This window comes from Terrapene carolina, unplaced genomic scaffold, assembly GCF_002925995.2.
Source record: "Terrapene carolina triunguis isolate 2854851 unplaced genomic scaffold, T_m_triunguis-2.0 Scaffold517, whole genome shotgun sequence".
NCBI lineage: Eukaryota > Metazoa > Chordata > Testudines > Emydidae > Terrapene > Terrapene triunguis.
In genome coordinates, this window is record NW_020664868.1 from 5,971,598 (window position 1) to 5,993,202 (window position 21,605).

The 21,605-nt window shown below is 58.4% G+C and overlaps 2 protein-coding genes and 1 long non-coding RNA gene across 4 annotated transcripts in view; 2 read left to right on the forward strand and 1 right to left on the reverse strand.

The window, feature by feature from the left end:
- LOC112107877 (zinc finger protein 271-like) overlaps nt 1–21,605 on the forward strand; it is an 879,239-nt gene that overhangs the window by 727,645 nt on the left and 129,989 nt on the right. The window lies entirely within an intron of this gene.
- LOC112125665 (CLOCK-interacting pacemaker-like) lies at nt 7,518–12,282 on the forward strand. Of its 2 annotated transcripts, none has more exons than XM_026658880.2 (4): nt 7,518–7,634; nt 8,189–8,407; nt 10,814–10,986; nt 11,315–12,282. In XM_026658880.2, the coding sequence occupies exons 2-4, from the start codon at nt 8,197–8,199 to the stop codon at nt 12,233–12,235; spliced, it is 1,305 nt and encodes a 434-aa protein (XP_026514665.1). In that variant the 5' UTR covers nt 7,518–7,634; nt 8,189–8,196; the 3' UTR covers nt 12,236–12,282. The 2 variants fall into 2 exon arrangements, with proteins under 2 accessions (XP_026514665.1, XP_026514666.1); XM_026658881.2 differs by lacking the exon at nt 7,518–7,634 and adding an exon at nt 7,691–7,757.
- On the reverse strand, nt 18,323–20,330 carry LOC112111449. Its single transcript, XR_002908490.2, has 3 exons — nt 19,915–20,330; nt 19,541–19,596; nt 18,323–19,181 (listed from the first exon to the last, which is right to left on the reverse strand). It is a non-coding gene; the product is annotated as an uncharacterized LOC112111449 (long non-coding RNA).

The following is a 21,605-nucleotide window of genomic DNA, read 5'->3' on the forward strand; positions in this document are numbered from 1 at the left end:
GTGATGATTTGGACGCCAAACACCCCTCGGCCAGCGGAAATCCGAGGCACGTGCTGGACACCTCAGTGCCTCTGAGGTGTTGGTGGAGACAGGTGTGGAGTGAGGGCTGGTGGGGTGGGGAGGAAGTCGGTATCTGGCTGATATGGGGAATGGATGCAAGGTGCATGAGTGGCTCTCCCAGCAGACAGGCCTGGAGCCTGTGCCACCTCAGTACCAGGCCATGAGACTGCACCCCCCCCCCCCCCCCCGGGACTGACTGTGGGGTCTGTATAGCGACCCCCCAGCAGGTGCTAGGCTGGAGACGCTCTGGGAGCTGGCAGTTAGTATGGCTGATCTGCTGGGGGGGGACACAGACACTGTCCCCAGGGACCCTCTGCTGGGCGGAGGAAGCTGCAGCTCTGGGGAAATCCGGCCGTTGCCTGTTGGGGTTGGAGGGCTTTGGGCAATTCCATGGGACAGACTTTGCCCTGTCTGCACCAACCACTCTGCTACGCAGTGTGCTCCGTTCTGCACGGCCCCAAGTCTCCCATGCGCTGCCGTGAGGCAGCTGGGAAGGACTGGGGACTGGGCAGTGGCGGGAGTTGTGTTGGCTCCTAGGCCCTGGTTGTAGGACTGGCCTTGGGGAGGGGTTATATCTCCATTGTGCCACTTGTGTAGAGATGACTGTGGGGGCTGCTCGCGCCTGGCGCGGCCGTTCTGTGGGAGCAATTGCCACTGGTTTGAGAGGACAGTGCAGTAGTTAATGCTGATGGGTTGTCGTTGGAGTCCAGACGCTCCCTGGAGCACAAGCTGTGGTGAAACTGGACAGTGGAGTTGGGGGAACCTCTGCCTTTGCCATGAGCACTAGCTCATGCCCTAGACAGAGACAGCGACCCCCCAGAGGAGATAAAACTCGCTCGCCCAACCAAGCCCTTGCCACCAAGTCCAGCATTGCACAGCCTCTGCTCCAGCCCCCGCCGTGCACAGCAGCAGCTGCACTGGGCACTTCCTTCCCCAGGACCGGCGCCTAGAGGGCATTCGCCCAGGGACTGGGGCAGGATCCAAGAGCCGGGACAGTACCTGGGAGCCTTGCCGCCCAGTCCCGCCCTCTGCCTCGGCCGTGCTGCTTCTCCAGGCTTTGCATGGGCTGTCTTGGGGGGGCTCCTTGGCATTGGTTCCAGGGCAACTCCTTGGAGGATGCTGTTGTTTGTGCTGCCTGCAGATGCAGCCCCTGTCTCCTGCAATCCTGTTTCCCTCCACAAGGACTGGGCAGCTCTGTTGCCCAGAAAGCGGGAACTTCCCAGCCTGGCCTCCCCCCCCCCGACAGAATTCGCGGGCAGGGTGTGCCAGTGTTGAGGGCAGGAGCAGAGCCCTCAGTGTCTGGGGAGGGTGAGAGCCATGGGACCTTTCGGAATAGCCTGGCTGCTGGCCTCTTGCTGCATGTGTCGGACAAGGTGGCTGCTTTGTGTGGATCCAACCTGTGTTAGATACGTCTCATCACTGAACAGTGAGTGGGAGATCTGAATGTTGTCAGGGTTTGAATAAACTAGTGACATTGCTGAGGGGAGTGTTTGTGTGGTGCTGGTTGGTGGTTTGAGTGGGGGCTTGGACCCAGGACTCCTGGGTTCTCTTTCCAGCTCTGGGAAGGGGTTGGACCTAGCGCTGATCTCTGGCTCCTGGCTGGGACATGGGAAGCGGAGTTTTCTCTCCCCATGGGGGCTGTATGCGAAGCGCCAAGGCATCACCAGTGGAGCTCGCAGCCCCTTTGAATTCCCTGGTGTCCCTACACAGGGACCACCTGGGCCTGCTTGGTGCCGTCACTGAGATCCCTGCGTGTCTGAAAGGTGCAGTACCTTGGAGTGGGGTGAAGGAGGAGCTTCCCCTAGTGTGGCTCAACCCTTCCCAGGTGGACAGAGCTGGGCCTTTCCACTGCACAGCTGCTATGCTCTCCAGACAGCTGGGGCTGTGCCACTGGGAAGCCCCTGGAGAGGATTAAACAGGCAGCAGAAAGAAGCAGATTTGGGAGGCCTGAGAGCTGTGCCTGTGAGCATGTCTAGCTGGGACTGCAGGCTGGGAGCCTCGCCTGGCTGGCCAGGGTGAACAGTCCCTTGGCTTGGCCCTGGAATACTTCCCAGTATGGGGAGGGGCTGTGGCCCACGGGTTGGGTGGGCCGGGGAAGCAGAGCCAGGAGTCGGGATGGGTTGAGCAGGACAAGGGCTGCGATCTCCCTCCTCCAGCAGTGCCACTGAAGGGCTGGCGAGGGCTGGAGTGGGCATGGGGAGAGCCAGGCAGCCTGCAGGGTGGGCTGCAAGGGGCAGAGGTGGGCACAGCCTGTGGCATAATTGGGAGGGCTCTGCGGCCCCCACCTCCTCAGGTGTCACAGTCCTCTGGGCTGCACGTCCCCCTGCTCCTCTGCCCCCCGCCCCTTCCTTTTCTAAACTCCATTCCCCACAGCTAGGGAGTTTGAACTGCCCCCGTCCAGCCACAGCCATCTCCCTGAGCAAGCTGGACACCAAATCCCTTTCTGGGTGGTCTTCCCCTTCCCCCATGCTGCAACCTGCTGTTCCCCAGTTGCCCAGGGCTTGGGGCAGAGCCGACTAGGTAGCAGTGTGGCTTGGGGGAGGCGGGCTGGAGAGGTGGGTCTCTCCCCACATGGGCTGCTGTGATGTGGGGCAAATGCTGTTCCCCACCTTCTGTGGGGCTCTGATGGCATTGCAGGAGCTTGGCTGTGGTGTGGCTGCTGGCCAGGTGGGGTGGGCTCCAGGGCAGGGCCTGTGGAGGGGGCAGCTGGCAGGGTGGGGGGCGAGGGGGAGGGGTTTCCTGGGATGGCTGAGCCAGGCCAGAGCGTGAGTGGCAAAGCAGGGTGCTGGGCCCAGGACGTGACATGTTTCCTCTGATGCCGGGCATGGGGGCATGGCCCCCCCGGAGGGGCATCTGGTGACTATTGCTGCTGCCCCTCCTGCTAACTGGGGGGGAAGTGTGAGCTGGGGAGCCTCCCCCAGAGGCTTGGGGGCAGGCGGTGTGTGCCTGTGTTACTGGATGAGGGGCCCTTGCCAGAGCCTGTCCTGCCTTGTGTTCGCGTGTCCCAAGTCGCTCATGGCCCCTCAGTCTCTGAATCGCTGGCCCTGGGTCGTCGTGTGCCGTGCTGTGATGGGAGTGTTGCCGCCGGATTGGCTTTGCTGGCCCGGCTCTGGGATGTGCCGGGACCAGCTGCTGAGTTTGAACAGTGAAGTTTCTGTGCTCGTGATACACGAGACACTACAGGAGGCTGCGAGCAGGTCTTGGCTGTGTTCTGCCGGCTCAGCTGCGTGGGAAGGAGCCTCGCGCAGGGGGACCAGGACTGCCACTCTTACTCAAGGGGTCGCTGATCTCGGCGTCTGGGTTTTTGGGGCTCAGCTTCAGACCATGCAGGGCTGAGGCTCACGATTCCAGTGGTTGGGGGCAGCCCCTTGGGGAAAGACGGGCCCTAGGTGACTTATCTTGCATAAAATACAGCATAACTATGTCATAATCATATCCTAATAATATCTTTGTGAAGAGTCTCAGTCTAGTAATGCCCTGCGGGGCTGGAGTCCCTTCAGGAAGGAGGGGATGATCCTAATGCGGGGGAATGGGGCTGCCCCTGTGGCACAAGGCAGGGACTGGTGCAAAGACATGCAGCAAGTCAGTGACAGAGCTGGGGATAGAACCCAGGAGTCCTGGCTCCCAGCCCCCACTGCGCTATCCATTAGACCCCACTGCCCTCCCATTCATGTAGGACAACCTATGGTACGCGTGCAGAAGGCGGCACGCGAGCTGATTTTCAGTGGCACTCACACTGCCCAGGTCCTGGCCACCGGTCCGAGGGGCTCTGCATTTTAATTTAATTTTAAATGAAGCTTCTTAAACATTTTAAAAACATTATTTACTTTACATACAATAGTTTAGTTATATATTATAGACATATAGAAAGAGACCTTCTAAAAAGGTTAAAATGTATTACTGGCACGTGAAACCTTAAATGAGAGTGAATAAAGGAAGACTCGGCCCAGCACTTCTGAAAGGTTGCTGACCCCTGATGTAGGATGAGGTGAGGTGGCTGCTGTCTGGGCACACTGGCTGTGGGCTCTCGGGGAGTGTGGGTGCACCTAGGCTAGAGCACCCTTAGGAGTCCTCGGTGGACATTGTCCCCTAGCGCCTGGGCCAGCTGGGCCTCCCTGCTCTCGCGACCTGCGCTGCGGTCCCTGGGTTAAGTTTGGTGGGGTCTGGTTTCAGGGAGGGCACCGCCTGCCTGGCTCCCCCAGGAGAAGCTGCATCAGGCTGGACATGCTCCTTTGTGTGGGGGTGGTGGGGGTTGTGCAGGCAGCGGGGCTGGGGCAGCTAGAAACTGGGAGCCTGGGAGTAACTGCTGGGCTGGTCCCGCTGGGCAGGGTGCTTGGGGGTGAGCTCCGTTCCTGTGGCCTAGCCGAGGCCTGGGGCAGCAGCAGCCCGGGGAGGCCAGGAAGATGTCCTCCCCACCCCCCGCCGGCAGCTTGGGGGCTTCATCGCACCTCGCTTGGGGCACTGGCCGAGGCCCCTCCCTGGGTAGTCCCAGCCCTGCCCGTTCCTAGGTGTTCGCAGGGCACCGGCGTGAGCTGGGAGCACTCCCATCTGTGGGCTCAGAGGCGGCATGGTGTAAACAGACACACGTGGCCCTGCACCTGACGCAGCTCACCCAGCGGCCGCCCACGTGTCTGTGCAGAGCTGCCACCGGAGCCGTGTGTGGCTGGCGGCGCTCTGGGCTGGAGTAGGGTGGGTGGCCCTCCTCCCACACCTGACACCTGGCAGTCATGAGGCGGGGTATTGCTGCTGGTAGGATTGCACTGTGCAACTGAGGTCTGGGTACTGGGATGCCAAGGAGAGTGGGACTGTAGGGCACCTTTGGGGGACTGGCACTTCAGAGAGCAGCTGGGGGGTCAGTGAGAGGGCTCAGACCTCTTCGGAGAGCCCATCCCAAAGGTGGTGTAGGCTTTCCCACAGGGTGAAAGATGGGGGATGGACTCTGCTGTGTGAAGGTGGGGGGACGGGGGCTCTGCTGTTGCAGCCCATCATGGCCAGGGCCAGATCCCACTGCTTGCCCTGCTGTGGATTTGCTCTCTGCTCGGGAAATCAGCTGCCTCTCTCCAGGTGCGTGCTCTCACCCATGTTTGTTCTGTCTGTGCCTCCTTCCCTCTCCGGACCTTGTGTGTTTCAACAGTGTCACTGGCAGGGGGGAGGGGGTCTCCTGGTCAGAGCAGGGGATTCCTGGTTTCTTTATCACAGCTTTGCTGGGCTGCGTTTGCCCCCAGTGGGCTGTGCTGGGTGCCAAGCTGCAGAAGATCTGCCCAGTGTGTGAGACCTTGGCAAGTGGCTTCACTCCCAGGCTGAAAATGGGTGGTGATTTCCCTGTGGGAGCCATTGAATGGCTGTGCCACCCTGGGCTGTCCTGCAGAAGTGTCGGAGACACCCCCTCCCAGGCCCCCGTGAGATTTTGCAAGTAGCATTGCCCATGGGTTGCTGCCCTTCTCCAGTCGTTCACCTGGCAGCGTGCCTCTCCAAGCCAGTTAGGTGCCATGGGGACGAGCGCGGTGCAAAGCTGAACCAGGGTGGAATTCCACAAGAAATAAGTGGCCCTGCTGGATCGCAGCTTCTGCAAGCCGAGGGATTCTCCCAAGGAGCCGTCGGGGCATTGGGTGGGGTGCCGGGGCAGGTCAGATAGGGTGATCACAATGGTCCCTCCTAGCCTTTACTGGCCGGGACTGGCCCCTTCGTGGTTTGTAGCTGCAGCGTCGGGGGGTGGGGCTGCTGGTTGTTGTGTGCTCTGGGATAGCTCAGAAGAGCCTGCCGCACACTCTGCTCCATTGTTGGGAGGTTGGCTCTGCAGCTGCATTTCCTTACTCTGTGCCAGTGGTCCTGCTCTGACCCCCATCATGGTAGTGCCTGCCCACCCCCAATGCATTGTATCCTCCTGTGCCCCTGGGCTGCTTGCCTGGCCTAGAGAGGGGATTGAGGCACAAAGGCGAAGTGACAGAGTGCTCATGGTGGCAGAGTAGTGGCTTGGCCCCCAGTCTCCTAGCCTTGTTCCCTCCCCACTGGGCCACACTTCCTTCTGCAGACACTGCCCCCGCAGCGCCCCGTGGCTGGCAGTGGTTGAAGGAGCTGAGTCACTGAGCTCCAAGCCAAGTCCCTTCTCTCTGGCCAGGTTGGGGGTGGCTGATGCCAGCCCGGTTGGCTCCGCTCTAGCTGTGCAGTGCCCCTGATGGCACCCCCAACTCCTGTCTGAATCCTAGGCAGGCTGCTCCCTGTCTGAATGGGGACAGGCCACAAGAGGCTGAAGATGATCAAAGGGCTGATGGGGGTTTTGTGTCCCTGTTAGCACACGTGGGCCCTGGCCTAAGTGGTGATGGCCGGGGTGGGGGGGCGCCTTGGCTGTTGAGACCTAGGGACGCCTGCGAGCGCCAAGCCCCTGCCAACAGAGGGGTGGAGAATCAGCTGAACGTGAGCTTGCCCAGTGCCGTGTGGGCCCAGAGGGTGAATGTGAGCTGGAAAGGCACAAAGGGGATCCTCAAGCAGGAGCAGGGAGGTTAGTTTCCCTCTGGAGTGGGTTCTGGTGCAACCGCTGCTGAGCTCCTGGGTGCAGTTCTGTGTCCACGAGTCCCAGCGGAGGTTGGTAAATTGGAGAGGGTCAGAGAGGAGCCAGGAGGATGATGGAAGAACTGAGGGGGTCATGGAGTTCAGCGTATGGCGCTGAGCAAGGAGACGGGTAAGGGGTGACGATCAGTGGGGAAGGACCGATGGCCCAAAGATTTGATACTGGTTCATCTTGCACAGGGAGAGCTTGCTGCAAGGACCCGACTGAAACCTCAGCCTGGAAAGCCACCGCAGCGAGGGTAACCCCCAGAGCTACGGGCAGGTCTCCACCATGGGGAGTTCTTAAATCAAGTGTCTCTGCTTCCTTGCCCACCAGCGCAGAACCTCCTTCAGCACTCCCTAGCTGCTGCAAAGCTTTCTCCCAGCCCCTCCAGGGCTCTGCTCTGCCCCCCCTGTGCCCTGCCCGACCACTCATCCCAGCCCTGCTAGGACTCTGCCTGGTCCCCCTGCACCCTGCCTGGCCCCTTGTCCCAGCCCTGCCTGGATCCCCTGCACCCTGCCTGGCCCCTTGTCCCAGCCCTGCCAGGGCTCTGCCTGGCCCCCCTGCACCTTGCCTGGCCCCTTGTCCCAGCCCTGCCTGGCCCCCCTGCACCCTGCCTGGCCCCTTGTCCCAGCCCCGCCAGGGCCCTGCTCTGCCCCTGCTCGGGCCGGCACCCTGGAGCGTGGCCGCCCAGCGAGGCGCTGCCAGCCCGGCGGGACGGGGCGAGAGGCCGGGGAACGTGGCTCGGGCCGCACGGCCCCCACCACGTGTCTGCGAGCGTGCGGAACCCAGCGCGCCTGCGCCTGCCCCTCCCCGCCCGGGGGGCCGCGTGTCTCCCGGCTGGCCCGTGGCGCCCCGCGTGGCCGGGCACGTGCACCGCCGCCAGCCCGTGGCCGCTCCCGCGCGACACGCCCGCCCCAGCTCCCCGCGGGCAGAGGGGGCCGGCCCCGGGCAGGTGGGGAGCGGGGACGCGCTGCAGGGCCGCACCCCTGTGCTGGGGGGCGGGCAGGAGTGTGCGCACGTGTCGGTACATGCACGCGGGAGGGGCATGGCGCCAGCCTCTTCCCCACGGGGGGGGGGCAGGCGGCTGGGCGCGTTTGGCCTTGCCAGGGAAACGGGGGGTCGGTGCGTGTCTGGCGAAGGCTGTGGGGTGAGCGGTGGACGGGGTGGGGGGCACAGACCTGTTGTGGCTGCAGAAGAGAACAGCTGTTGCTCCCACTCCGGAGCTCTGGTGGGGAGGGGGGGTTGTGGGAGGGCCAGGGAGCTGATAGGGGGTGTGGCAGGGAGCCGGGGGGGGGGGGCTGTGTGGGGCTATGGTGGGAGGGAGTCTCAGCCCAGGGGAGGGGGTACATATGTCTCACAAAGCATTTCTGCCCCCACCCCCCCCATGTAGGCCCTGGGAACAGAGGGGGTCAGTGCCTGCTGGGTAACATCTGGCTGCCCCCCCCCATGCAGTGCCGCAGGTGGGGGCAGGACGAGGGGAGTTGCTATCTCAGGGGTTCCCTCAAGCAGCCGGAAGCTGGGGGTGGGATCCTGGGGGAGCCCATCCTCGGCGCCTGACCCTCTGCTTTTCCCTTTCAGGCTCGGAGATGCCTGGGGAGAACCCCCCCGCCACAGAGAGGCCGTGCCAGCCCCTCATGGAGAGAGGCATGGCGGTGGGGGGTACAGCAACGGCGACCGTCGGCTCCAAGGGGCGCACCGGGCTGTTGGAGAAGCCAGCCATGGGGGGCGAGGGCAGCAGGAAGTCCCCGGGTCCCCACCCGCCAGCCAGCGAGTCCGAGAAGGATTCTGGCTTCTCAGGTAGAGACGTGTCCTGGGGGCAGCACAGGGCAGCAACTGATCTCTGGGCCTCCCCTGCCGCATCCCCATCCCTCTGCCCCACTCTTCGCCTGGGACGTGACTCCACTGGGAAGGGTGGGGGTGTACGAGGAGCCCGGGATTTCACTCCAGGGACCGGGCTCTGGAGCTGGGCCCAGCCTGCCTCCCTGCCCCCCATCCCCTCCTGCCCCTGGGAGCAGAGGGCGCTGTGTGCATGGGAAGGACAGGGGGGTCCAAGTGGACTGGGGGGAGTTGGGCTAAGCTGGGTTTGGGAGGAGCCAGGCCCCATGCACAAACGCTTTGGTCCCCCAGTGCTGCCCAGTGCTCCCCACAGTCTGGGGATGAGAGCCTTGGGGTTGCTGGGGCCTTGGGTTAGGGAGCCCCTGGGCCCCCATGCCCAGCAGGGTCCCTCCCCCTGCAGGGCCCCCCACCCCCGCATGCAACAGGGCCCCTCCTGCTCCCCAGGCCCATTGTGTGGTGTTACCAGTAGGTCCCAGGGTAGAGCGGGCCATGCAGTGCTGCCCCCTTAGCAGGATGGGCCAGAGGCCCCTGGCCAGCCACGGAGCAGCTTTTGGGTCAGTCCCTTGGTGCCTCCTGTTGCCTGTTCCCTGTTGCCCTCTAGTGGCTCTGGGTGAATATTGTCTCCTATTGCAACCCCCGGGGGCCGTTTCAGAGCCGATCTGTCAGGGGAGCTGGTGGGGACCTCACGGTTCAGTTGCCTGACGCTTTCCATTATTAAAGGTTTTTGTTGCCTCGTTATAGAGGCTCTGCCACCCCCAGTGTTTGCAGCAGGCCTCTGACGCTGGGCAGGGAGAGCGCCTGGGCTAGCGAAGGGCATCGCCTCTCCCCATGAAATTCTGCTCACGTTTAGCTGAGCTGTGGGGAAATCACCGTTTCCCTTCCCCCCGCTTGCGTTGTCAGCAAAACTTCGGCGGTAGCCACAATAATAATGGGCTAAGGGCATGGGAGGCCAGGCCTGCCCTGTCGCTAAATCAGAAGCAGCAGGTGCAGCCGCTGGCCTTTCCCTGTGGTGAGAAGAGACGGCTGGACTGGGCAGCCCAGACCCCCTGCCGAACGCTACTGTCCTGTCGTCCAGCAGGGGGAGCCGTGCGGCTGGGCTGCCCCGCCCCCAGCGCGTGGTCCTAGTGGCCCATCATCCTGCGGGGGAACCATATGGTTGGGCTGCCCTGCACTCTCCCCCACCCAGCACGTGGACCCAGTGGCCTGTCGTCCTGCGGGGGGTGCCACGCAGCTGGGCTGCCCTGACCCCCTTCCCCACCCAGCCCCTGCCCTGTCGCTGACTCTGCATGTGGCCTCAGGAGGTTTCTGTCTCAGCTTTCCCCCTCTGTAAAGTGAGGGCGATGATCCTGCGCTCTCAGAGATAACGGGTGATGTGGAGCTCAGTCCAGGAATGTCCAGCCGCCATGGTGAGGAGCCATGCAGAGGCCCCCGGGGACCGGACCCATCTGTGTGGCAGGCAGTAAGGCAGCACCTCATGCTGAATGAGGAGGAGAACAAGGACTGTTCGCTAGTGCCTCATCCCCATCCGTCCCGGGGAACCAGCACATGATCCTGCAGTTACGGGTGGCGTCATGATGCAGACGCACAAGGGGGCTGGGGCCTGGGCAGTGGGGCCTGGGATTTCCTCACGTCTGAGCATTTGACTCAGTGGCCTGAACAGTGTCCTCTTCCCCCGGCTCCATGTCACCTCATTAGCCTCTCCTAGCCCCCGAGAGCCTGCGCATGGGCCTCCAAGCTCCTCTTTCCTCCAACCCCTGTGAGACTGCAGGGGCAGCCATGAGACAGGGCTGGCTGGCAGGATTGGGAAAGCTGCCTCTGGGGGTCTTGGGGAACCTTGTGCTCCTCTCGTCTGGAGACTGCCCCACTGGCAGGGGCTACAGTGGGACTAGAAGCTGGCTCCCAGCTTGTGTTTTGTCCTAGGAACGTCAGGAAGGTCTGTCCTGGCTCAGCAGAACAATCTCCATGGGTGGCACTGTGCAACGCAGGGGCTGGGCACTCATCTCTAGCAGGCCTCTGCGCCCCAAGCGAGCTATTGAGCAGTGGGTTTTGGGGAGACTCCACCCCACAACTCTGGGCTGCTCTGCATGGCACCGCCTCTCCCAGCCCCAGACTCTTCCAGTCTAGATAGGAACGGACCCATGCATGGGGCTCTGGCAGGACCCTCACGGCCCCATGTCTGGCTCCCAGAGCCAGACTTAGCTGCAGGGCTGGCCGTGAGATACCCCTGGAGCTGAAGCCGTTTGGGGGTGGGGGCATACAGACAGCAGCTGGAGGTTTTGTTGTCTGTGGCTCTAGTCTCGCCACCAGGCAGCCCAGCCACTGTCCCCCCCACTGCCCCTTACACTCTGCTCCTGTCCCCCTGTGCAGACACGAGTTCGGAGTCCCTGAGCACGCTGGATCAGGCTGAAGCGGAGGAGCCGTCCATCTGTGCCTCACACTGGGCGACCAACGGGCCCAGGCTGCGGACGGCGCCGGATCTCGACAGCACATTCGCCAGATTCACCCCTGTTTACATTGTCAAAAACGTTATCCTGAAACAGGTAGCCCTCCTGCCCCAACCCCCCACCTCACCCCCGAGTCCCTGGGGCTTGGACGCGCCCCAGCAGATCAGCCGCTCCCCAAGGTCACGGGGACGGGGCTCGCTGTCCCGCATGGTCAGTGGGGAAGGAGGGAAAAGCAGCCCTGGGCATGACGCAGAGTTGTCCCCAGGCACGGCTGTGCTTTCCCACCAGCAGCACTTGTGGCACGCCATGCCAGAGGGTGAGGTGAGGGGGCCCCACAGGAGCAGAGCCAGCACCCACGTGCCCCCTTGTTCCTTGTGGCCCAGGTGCCCAGCTCTCACCCTCCTCTCCTGCTCTTCCCTTGCAGCCCCTGGGAGCTTCCTCCAGCACCCAGCTTCTGACCTGGAGTGGCCAAGCCCCCCCGGACAGTGTGCAGGGCCAGGCCCGGCTCATCTTCCTCCAGCAGCCGGTGGCTACAGCCACGCTGAAGCCGCTGCTGCCTGGCCGGAAGCCACAGGCCAAGGACACCTTCCTGCCCATCCTCAACGCCTACCCCAAGATCGCCCCACACCCGGGCCACAGCCGGGAGAACGAGGCTGCGGCTGGGCCCCCGCCCCGAAGTGGCAGTGCTGGCCATGCCAAGAGCAAGCGCTTTTGCCTGGAGGAGGCCTGGGTGTCATCCTCTGAGTTGGATGCCCCCACCAGTGGCGAGCTGCGGGAGGAACAGCGCCCGGGTGGCACCCTGCAGGTGCCCTCTGCTGGCAGCTCAGAGCCACTGTCCCAGAACACTGTCACCTCATCCACGGAGCTGGCTTGGCCGGCACCCAGCTCCATCGCAGCCCAGGGGAGCCAAGCACTCCTGGACCTGGCTGAGGGGAGGATCCTGGCCAAGGCCTCCAAGAAGCTGGGCTCGAGCCTCGGGAAGCAGCGGCGCTTCCACAACACGGTGGAGATCCTGAGGAAGTCGGGGCTGCTGGGGGTCACCCTGCGGACCAAGGAGCTGATCCGGCAGAACAGCAGCACCCAGCGGGAGATCGCAGAGCTGCGGGAGCATGCCCGGCTCCTCTGCGAGGCCATGCAGAGCAACAACTCTCAGACCTGGGCCCGGCTCCAGGCGGCCATGAGCCTGTCTGCCTCCTACTGGGCCCGGAGAGGCACAGGCCCCGACGTGCCTGCCAAGGCCGAGGCAGCCACTCCCCCCACGGACTTCAGTGGGGAGTCCTTGCCCGCCTCCCCCATGAACCTGGCGCTCACTCCGGACCTGTCAGCACACACGGCCCTGCCTTAGGCCCTAGCGCGGCCGCTCGCTCAGCAAATAAACCTGCTTTGAACAAACCACACTTGTGACTGAGTTCCCAGGCCAGGGCCAGCTGGCTCTGGGCTGGAGCTGGAGCTGGAGCAGAGCCCAGTCCAGCAGGCTGAGCGAGGCCAGCCCCACTCCTCTCTGGTGGGACAGGCAGAGAGATGGAGCTCTGAGCCTGGCTCCATCCTGGGGGGGCCTGCCTGTGGTTTGCAGTGCTGCCTTGGGCCACATGAGCTGCGCTGGGAGAAGAGGCTGTGTGCCAGGCTGGGCATTGCTGGCTGTTCCTCCAGGGGGGTGCGGTGGAGAGAGCTGATAGCTCGGTGCCATGTGTGCATGTGTCTATCTGTCCTTCCCCGTTGTGGTGACTTCAGCATAGCCAGGGCAGCGGTGCTCTGTACTGCCCCACAAGCAGCTGGGCTCCAGCCTCGGGAGAATTCCTGCCCTGGGCCACTGCAGATGTGGGTTACGGGCTGGCAGGGGCCCCAAGGAAGGGCTCTCTCCTGCTGCCTCCTCGAGGCCATGTGTGATGGGAAGAGGGGCCGGGGACTCAGGTGCCCCATGCAGGGCTAGAGCCCGTCTCTGCATGCCCAAGGCCCCTGCCAGTGGGCTTCTGGTCAAGGGTAGGGCTGTGGAGCCTGGCCAGGCAGGTGCTGTCCTCCCCCACATGTGACCTAGTCAGAAACAGCTGCAGATTCTAGTGATTGTCCACCTCCCCCACCCCAGCAGTGCCTGATGTGCCTGCTCCCCTCCCCGGGCAATGCCTGCACCCCCTGGTCTGCGTGCACCCCTTTCCCCCCACCCCCACAATGCCTGGTGTGCAGACTGACCCTGGGACGGTGCCAGGGCAGCCGAGGGTGGGAACTGCTGCCTGCTGGACTGTGAGCCCCCCACTCAGTGCTGCTCCTTCCTCCCTCTGCTCTCCACCACACCCGGTATGGCTCCAGCCCCCTTGCAAACCCGGTGTGGGCAGGGACAGCTGACATGAGGGAGGTGCACCTTGGGGGCAAGGGGGCTGGAGCCACACAGAGCAAGCAAGCTGTTCACCCTCTGGGTTTGCCATCAGCCCAGGCACCTCGGCCGGGCAGGTGCCTGGTTGGCAGAGACCGCTCTGACTCTAGTGGGGCTTCTGCATAGCCCCAGACAGAGGCTCCCCCAGCCTGTCACTGCTGACTTTGGGGAGCTGGGGGTTGGGCCAAGGGTGGGTGCAGGGCTGGAGCCCCCACCTGCCAGGGATGCTCAGAGCGGGTGTGGGATCCATGGAAAGATGGCCCATGTCCCTTAGACAATGCTAGTGTTACTGGGGGCAGGCCCTGGGGACCCTGGAGTGAGCCACTGCTGCCCCTCCCCTGTGGCTCTGTCCCAGGAGCTGCTTGGCCTCTCCTGGGCCCCTTCGCACCCAGTGCTCCTTGGCAGGGATTGCTCAGGTCCAGTCTTCGGGGCCGAAGGAGCAGGGAGAAGAGGGATGTGCAGGTAGCACTTCAGAGGGTTGGGCCAGGCTCGCTGCTGGCCTGCATCTATGCCCACTCTCCGTCCCTTCACACAGGAGAGAGCCTCCGGGAGCCCCTGACTGGCAAGCGCTGCCCCTGCTGGGGTGTGTGTGTGGGGGGGGAGCCCTTTTGGCTTGGCCTGGCACCCTGAGGAGGCCCCAGAAGAGGCTCCTGCAGCCCCTGCTCTGCCGCCTCTCTGGCTGCAGCTTTTTCAGCTGTTGGTGCAGCAGGGATGGTTCTTTTCCTGGCATGGAGGTGTTGGGTGTATTCTGGGCAGCCATAGCAGAACCACGCTACTCCCCGAGGAGGGGCTTGGCCTCATCCCCTCCTCCTGCCTGGCAGGAGGCCAGGACCAATTGAAAGCAGGGACCAACCTTGAGCTGGGCATTGAGCCTGTAGGGTCAGGACCCTTCCCCCGCACGCTCCAGTATATGCAGTCATCCCAGAGCACAGCTGGGCTGGGTCCTCCAGCTGCCAGCATGGCCCAGGGTGCAGTTCTACTGCACTGGCTTCTTCAGCCATGGGCATTGACCTGTGTGGGGAGAATGGGGCAGTGCCCCAGAGCTGGGTCCTCCAGGCACCAGCCTTGGCTAGATGGCACGAATGAGACAGTGGCACCAACTTGGCTTCCTAGGATTTTCAGGACACCAGCCAGGCCCTTGGGCATGTGCCATTACTGCCCTGTGGCTCCATCTGCACCACACACCTTCCCTTTGACCAGGAGGAAGCTGCAAGGTCTGTGCTCGCCCCACCTAGGCCATGGCTTTGCCAAAGCCATTGCCAGAGGGGCTGGCCCTGGGAGTGAGGGGCAGGGGGGAGAAGTACCTTCCTCAGGCCGAGTCCCACATGGGGCTACTGAACTGGCAGCTAAACCCCCTCCTGCTGGCAGGCCCAGGGGACCCTACAGCTTTCAGCACACAGGCTGGGCTGAACTCTGGCTCCTTAGACATGCTCTCCCCCACCGTTGCTGTTTCCTCTGCCCCTGTGGTCAAGGAGAAGGGCTGGGCAGGGAAACCTGCCCAAAGAGCTCTCGGGCATGGCACTCTGCTGCCAGATCCCGGGAATACAGCCCCTGCAGGCCTGGCCTTGTGACTCTGCCATAGCCAGGGCTCACTCCCCGTAGGTCGGTACAGGGCCCTCACACTAGATTTGGACCCTGTAGGCGTGCAGTGGAGGGCCACACAGCCCTCCCTGAAGGGTGGCTAGATGAGGGACATGCTGGGGCATGTCTGGGGTCACCATGGAGGGTTGCCTTTAGCCCTAGGTGGAGCTAGCCCAGCCCCCAATGCTGCAAGGCTCCAGGGTGGTAGGGTGTTTGTCACTGGCAGGCAACATGCATCTCTCCCACCAGGCTCTAGGACAGTGACTCTCAAATTTTTTTACTGGTGACCCCTTTCACACAGCAAGCCTGTGAGTGCGACACCCCCCCCCCTTATAAATTAAAAACACTTTTTTATATATTTAACACCTTTATAAATGCTGGAGGCAAAGCGGGATTTGGGGTGGAGGTTGACAGCTCACAACCCCCCATTTAATAACCTTGTGACCCCCTGAGAGGTCCTGACCCCCAGTATGAGAACCCCCTGCTCTAGGGGCTGTCTGTGAACTCCAAGGGTCCCTGCTATGGGGGGAGGGTGGGGATGGATCAGCTTGTAGCAGGGGGCTGAACCTCAGAATCTCAACCATGGGGCTTTATATGTGGGGGGTGGAGGGGGCTGAGGTTCTGCTGCTCCCAGCATTGTCCTTACACACAAGGGGAGGAGAATGGATGGGGGTGTGTGTGGGGGGGGGGGGGGGGGAGGGCCGGGGGGGGGGGGGAGAGTTAGAGCAGGAGGCCTTTTTGTTTGGCCTGATTCAGTCAGTCATTCTGTCTCCCAAGCCCCTTTTCCCGTCCCCACTTGTGGTTGCGGCTTATTGTGATATCTTCTGCACTTACACACGTGTTTTACAACTGAGCTCACACTTAGAGTAAATTTCCATTTATCCCAACTGTCCCACCCCCACATCCCCCCAGCTCCCTTCCTATGCTCCACAATCTCTCCCTCCATGATTTTTGAATAGTCTACCACTGCCAGGCCTGTGGTTAACAAACAATTGAGCAATGCTAGTTCCTCTTAGCATAAATTCAATCTAGTTGGTATTATTGAAACCTAGTTGGAATCATTTGCCTGACTGGAACGTTAATCCGTGGTGATAACCTAGTCAGGAAGACTCAGGTGGGCAGAGGGGTAGGGGTGCTCTACGTCCCCGTGATGCTCCCTTGGTGTTATCTGGACCAGTGATCTGCTAGGTCACCCCAATCCTCGACTCTGGGAGCCAGCCTTCCCCTGCTCTGCTGTGAGAACTCCCACTCCCGGGCTGTTCACGCACAGCCTCTGGCCTGTAAGCTGCGCCCAGCTACATGAGTGAGCACTTTTGGCTAGCTGCTACTTGGATTGTGCAAGTGAATGACACTAGCCAATAACTCTGGTCCTAGACACAACCCTAGGAACCTCCATCTTGCAGTGTCCAGTTATGCCCGCTGGATGCTGCAAGCTTATAGGAATTCATCAATTTAACAAAGAAATCAATATGTACCAGGCTTGTTATCCCAAGGGGAGTCTCTGACACGCTTCAAACAAAACACTGCTTCAGGTATGCAAAGCAAGGAGATTCTGACTGAATTTTTAACTCTTGCCTAACAGGTAGAATACACAAATTTATTAACTACAAAAGATAGATTTCAGGTGATTATAAGTCAAAGCATAAGAAGTCAAATTTGGTCCAATGAAATAAAAGCAAAACGCATTCTAAGCTGATCTTAACGCTTTCGGTGCCCTTACAAACTTTAGATGCTTCTCACTGCAGGCTGGCCGGTTGCTCTTCAGCCAGGCTCTCCCCTTTGATCAGCGCTTCAGGGGCTTGGTGGGGGAGTCTGTAGATGGAGGTGGGAGAGAGAGAGAGAGAGCATAGCAAACATCTCTCTCTTTTATCATGTTCTTTCTTTCCTCTTGGCTTTACCCCACCCCCCCTTTCAGAGTCAGGTGAGCATTACCTCACTGTAGTCCCAAACTGACCAAAGGAAGGGGGTGACTCACTCGAGAGTCCAACAGATCCTTTGTTGCTGCCTAGGCCAGTGTCCTTTGTTTCTGTGAGGCTGGGCTGGATTTGTCCAATACCTGCCCTGATGAGGTGTGAACTGCCCCTCTGCTTCTGGAGAGTGTTCGCCTGTGCTTGTTTTAAGCCATGAGGACACATTTTCAGCCTCATACCTATAACATTACTGTAACAATTAATTACTATAACAATGCTCAGTGCATCATAAGCCTTCTGAAGACATCAGACATGACAAACTTTGCATTAGATACCACACAATCATATTATAAGGATGAACATGGGGGTGCAGGGTGTTCTCCTGAGATACAGAGTGTCACACTCACAAACAGCATTACTTGCTTCTGAGGCACCAATATCACACAAGAAAAATTATTTTAAATGCTTATGGATCAATGTCCTCCCACAAAGCACAAGATGGAATATTAGATGGTGTCTGCCACAGCCCCCCACATCACACTCGGGAACGGGACCAGCTGCTTATACACCTACCTAAAACTGTAGGGAAAAAAAACCTCTGATCACAGGGGACTTCAGTTTGAATGACACATAATGAAGGTCTCATGCTGCTAGGGTGACCAGATAGCAAGGGTGAAAAATCAGGACCGGGTCGGGGTAATAGGCACCTACATAAGACAAAGCTGTGAATAACAACCTGTCCCTACAAAATCAGGACATCTGGCCACTCTACATGCTGCCAGTACTAAAACATCCTTGGAGTTTCCAAACATTATAGATGACAATTTCCTAACTCAAAAAAGTGTTGCAATTAACACAGGGGAATTCTTAAACCATAAAGAGGAACTGATTACAGAACTAAAAATTAACGGTGGCTTAGGTACAAGTGATCATTATGCTGCTTGCACATTATAAAAGTGATCAAGTAAAGTCCAGATCATTGATATATATACACTTGGTGCTTTAAATAGGTCAGTTTCACAAAACTGAACACAATTATGAGCCAAATCAGTTGGGAGGACAAATTTAATGAGAAAAATGTGACTGATAACAGGGAATCCTTTAAGAACAATTTACTAGGTTCCCCCAAAACCAAAATTGAGGAAGAAGGCCACACTAGTTAAAAAACAGATCTGCTTTAGTGGAGAAGTGAAGGCGGCTATAAAAAAAATAATAGAACAAATGGAAGAAAGGGGAAGTTGATAGTAATGAATAGAAATCAGTTTTCTACAGTTCCTAACTTCTGATAAGGGAAACAAAGGGACACAAGGAGAAATTTGTGGTCAGCAGAATTACAGACAATAAGAAGTTTTTGAAATATATTACAAAGCAAAAAGAATCCTGGCAATAGTATTCATCCATTAGTAGATGCAAATAGTAGAATTATCAATCATAATGCAGAAAAGGCAGAAGTGTTCAATAAATATTTCTGTTCCACTCGTATCTCTGAAGGACACTAAACAGAAGCTACTAAAGTCAGACACTTTTAAATCAAACGGTTCCAGATAACTTGCATCCAAGAGTTTTAAAAGAGCTGGTTGAGGAGCTTGCTGGATTGTTCATTTTTCTTTTCAATTAAGTCTTGAAATACTGGGGAGGTTCTGGACAAAAGCTAATGGTGTGTCAATATTTTAAAAAAGAGTAAACATGCTAACCTAGGTAATTATAGGCCTGACAGCCTGACACTGATCCTCAGCAAGATAACAGAATGCCTCGTATGGGATTTGATTAAGAAAGAATTAAAAAGGAGGATAATATAATTAATGCCAATCAATAGGGGTTTATGGAAAACAGTTCCTGTCAAACTAACTTAGATATCTTTATTGATGAGATTACAAGTTCGGTTGATAAAAGGTAATAGGTTTGACATAATATACTTGTGCTAGTATAGACATAATTTTTAACAACCAAAAGGCTATGTTGCTCAGGGGCGTGGGGAAGAAACAAAAACACACCCCGATTGACATAAGTTACACCGACAGAAGTGCCGGCACGGACAGCGCTATGTCGGCGAGAGACAGTCTTCCGCCGACATACCCCCAACGAGCGGTGGTAGCTAGTTTAATTACGCCAGCGGGAGAGCTCTCTTCTGTCAGCATAGAGCGGCTACGTGGAAGATCTTACAGCAGCACAGCTGCATCAGTACAGCTCCGCCACTGTAAGGTCTCTAATGTAGACCATAGTCTTAGATGTTTGACTTGGTGCTGCACAACATTTTAATTAAAGAACTACAATGATATAAAATTAACATAGCACACATTCAATGGTTTAAAAACTGGTTAACTACTAGGTCTCCGAAGGTATCTAAACAGGGAAGGCGCAGGTGTGTTTCTTACGGGGTCTTGCAGGGATCAGGTCTTGGCCCTATGCTATTTAACATTTTTATCCATGACCTGGAAAAAAAATGACTATTAAAATTTGCAGCCAACATAAAAATTCGAGAAGTGGTAAATAATCAAGGGGACAGGTCACGAATTCAGAACCATCTGAATAGTTTGGGAAATTGGGTACAAGCAAACAATGTGCATTTTAATACAGCTAAATGTACATGTATGCTGCTAGGAACAAAGGCAGGCAGGCCATATTTACAGGGTGGGGGACTCTATCCTGAAGCAGTGTCTCAGAGTGATTTGGGGGTGCTGGATAATCAGCTGAATATGAGCTCTCGGTGTCACACCGTGGTCAAAAGGGCTAATGCAATCCTGGGATGCATAAACGGGAATCTCGAGTAGGAGCAGAGAGGTGATTTTACCGCCGTATCTGGCGCTCATGCAACTACTGCTGGATTCCTGTGTCCAGTTCTGATGCCTGCAATTCAAGAAAGATGTAGATAAATTAGAGAAGATTCAGAGAAGAGCCACAACAATGATTAAAGGATTAGAAAACCTGCCTCAGTGATCAACTCAAGGAGCTTGCTCTATTTAGCTAAAAAAAAGAAAAAGTTGAGGGGAGATATGATCAGTCTATAAGTACCTACATGGGGAAAAATATTTAATAATGGGCTCTTCAGTCTAGCAGAGAAAGGTCTAACACGGTCCAATGGCTGGAAATTGAAGCTAGACCATTTCAGACTGGAAATAAGGGGTACAATGTTTAACAGTGAGAGTAACTGTTGGAAGAACTTACCAAGGGTCGCCGTGGGTTCTCCATCACTGACAATGTTTAATCATGCAGGGGTGGTTGTAGCCGTGCTGGTCCCACGCTATTGGGGAGACAAGGTGGGTGAGGTAATAGCTTTGATTGGACCAACTTCTGCAAGTGGGAAAGGGGATCAAGCTTTTAATTTGCCCACATGCCAGATGGATTTCAAAGCTGAAATCTAATGAAGTAGGTTTCTCAATATCAGACGCCACTAGGATAATCCCCACGACTGAGTCGGAGGAGCATTAGCTTATTAGCCGAATGCTGGATTCTCTTCAGGTCAGCTTTAACGTGAATAGCATTCCTCAAGTCAGGCCACGGGCTCATTCTTCACCAGCCAACATGTTCATTCACCCACCACCATGTTAGTACCCAACCAGCACCTCGGTGCTCATGCCCAGGCCCAGCCTGTCACGTACATGGTGCACATGGCATGGCCAGGCCACCCAGAATCAGGCCCAGGCCATGACGTACAAGGCCCACAGCAGCCCCACAGACCAGGCCACTCAGGCCCAGGCCGCATGCCTCGCATGTTCCCAAGTCTCAAAAAACAAAACAAAAAAAGTGGTACGGTCTGTCAAAACAAGCCCACCCCATTTCAGAGGGAGGGAAGTGGGAGTGTTTATATGCCATATTTTTTTTAATAATAATGTAAATACACACCAGAGGTCAGTCCTGGGGCTGGTTTTGTTCAACATCTATTAATGATCTGGATGATGGGATTAATTGCACCCTCAGCAAGTTCACAGATGACACTAAGATGGGGGGGAGAGGTAGATATGTTGGAGGGTAGGGATAGGGTCCAGAGTGACCTAGACAAATTGGAGGATTGGGCCAAAACAAATCTGCTGAGGTTCAACAAGGACAAGTGCAGAGTCCTGCACTTAGGAAGGAAGAATCCCATGAACCGCTACAGGCTGGGGACCAACTGGCTAAACAGCAGGTCTTCAGAAAAGGACCTGGGGATTATAGTGGGTGAGAAGCTGGATTTTTTTTTTTGGCTGCTTGGGGCGGTCAAAACCCTGGAGCCGGCCCTGCCGAGCAGCTGCGGAGGTTGGATCTGCTACTCAGCTTCCAGGCTGCATCAGTACTCTGGGGCCCCAGCCTCCCCCACACCATAGAGTCCGGAGGACCCGAGGCTAGACAGGCCCCAATGAGCCCATCTCGACGCCTCCTCCAGGTTCTTGCTACCACAGAGTCCCGGGCTCCACACCATAGAGTCCGGAGGACCCGAAGCTAGACAGGTCCCAATGAGCTCATCGCTCTTCTCGCTACCACAGAGTCCCGGCGGCCCCGCAGGTAGAGCGGCCAGCGGGGGAAGCCGCTCTCCCTGAGCTCCACACCATAGAGTTCGGATGTCCGCCCTGCGGGCCATCGCTGGACACCACACAGACCCGCGGGGCTGCGGACACCCCCCAGCTCGCGCTCGACGGGGGAACTGCTCCGCTCCCCCCTTAATTAGGGTGACGCGGCGCCGGTGAGGACGGAGACTAATGCGCATGCGCGGGGGGGTCCGAGAAGCGCGTTGTTCTGACTCGCGGCGGCACAGCCAATCACAGGGCGGAGCGCGCCTCCTGGTGACCCCCCCCCACGCTGAAAAGCGTCACGTGACTGGGCGGCAGCGGGGGGGGGGGGATCAGGCGCTGACCCCAACCGCGACCCCTGACCCCTATCAC

Bases quoted from the DNA above. Each gene is read 5' to 3' on its own strand.
- LOC112125665 (XM_026658880.2), top strand. From the start codon at position 8,197: ATGCCTGGGGAGAACCCCCCCGCCACAGAGAGGCCGTGCCAGCCCCTC. The intron at 8,408-10,813 runs GTAGAGACGTGT...CCCCCTGTGCAG, and splicing joins GAAGGATTCTGGCTTCTCAG to ACACGAGTTCGGAGTCCCTG. The intron at 10,987-11,314 runs GTAGCCCTCCTG...CTTCCCTTGCAG, and splicing joins AAAACGTTATCCTGAAACAG to CCCCTGGGAGCTTCCTCCAG.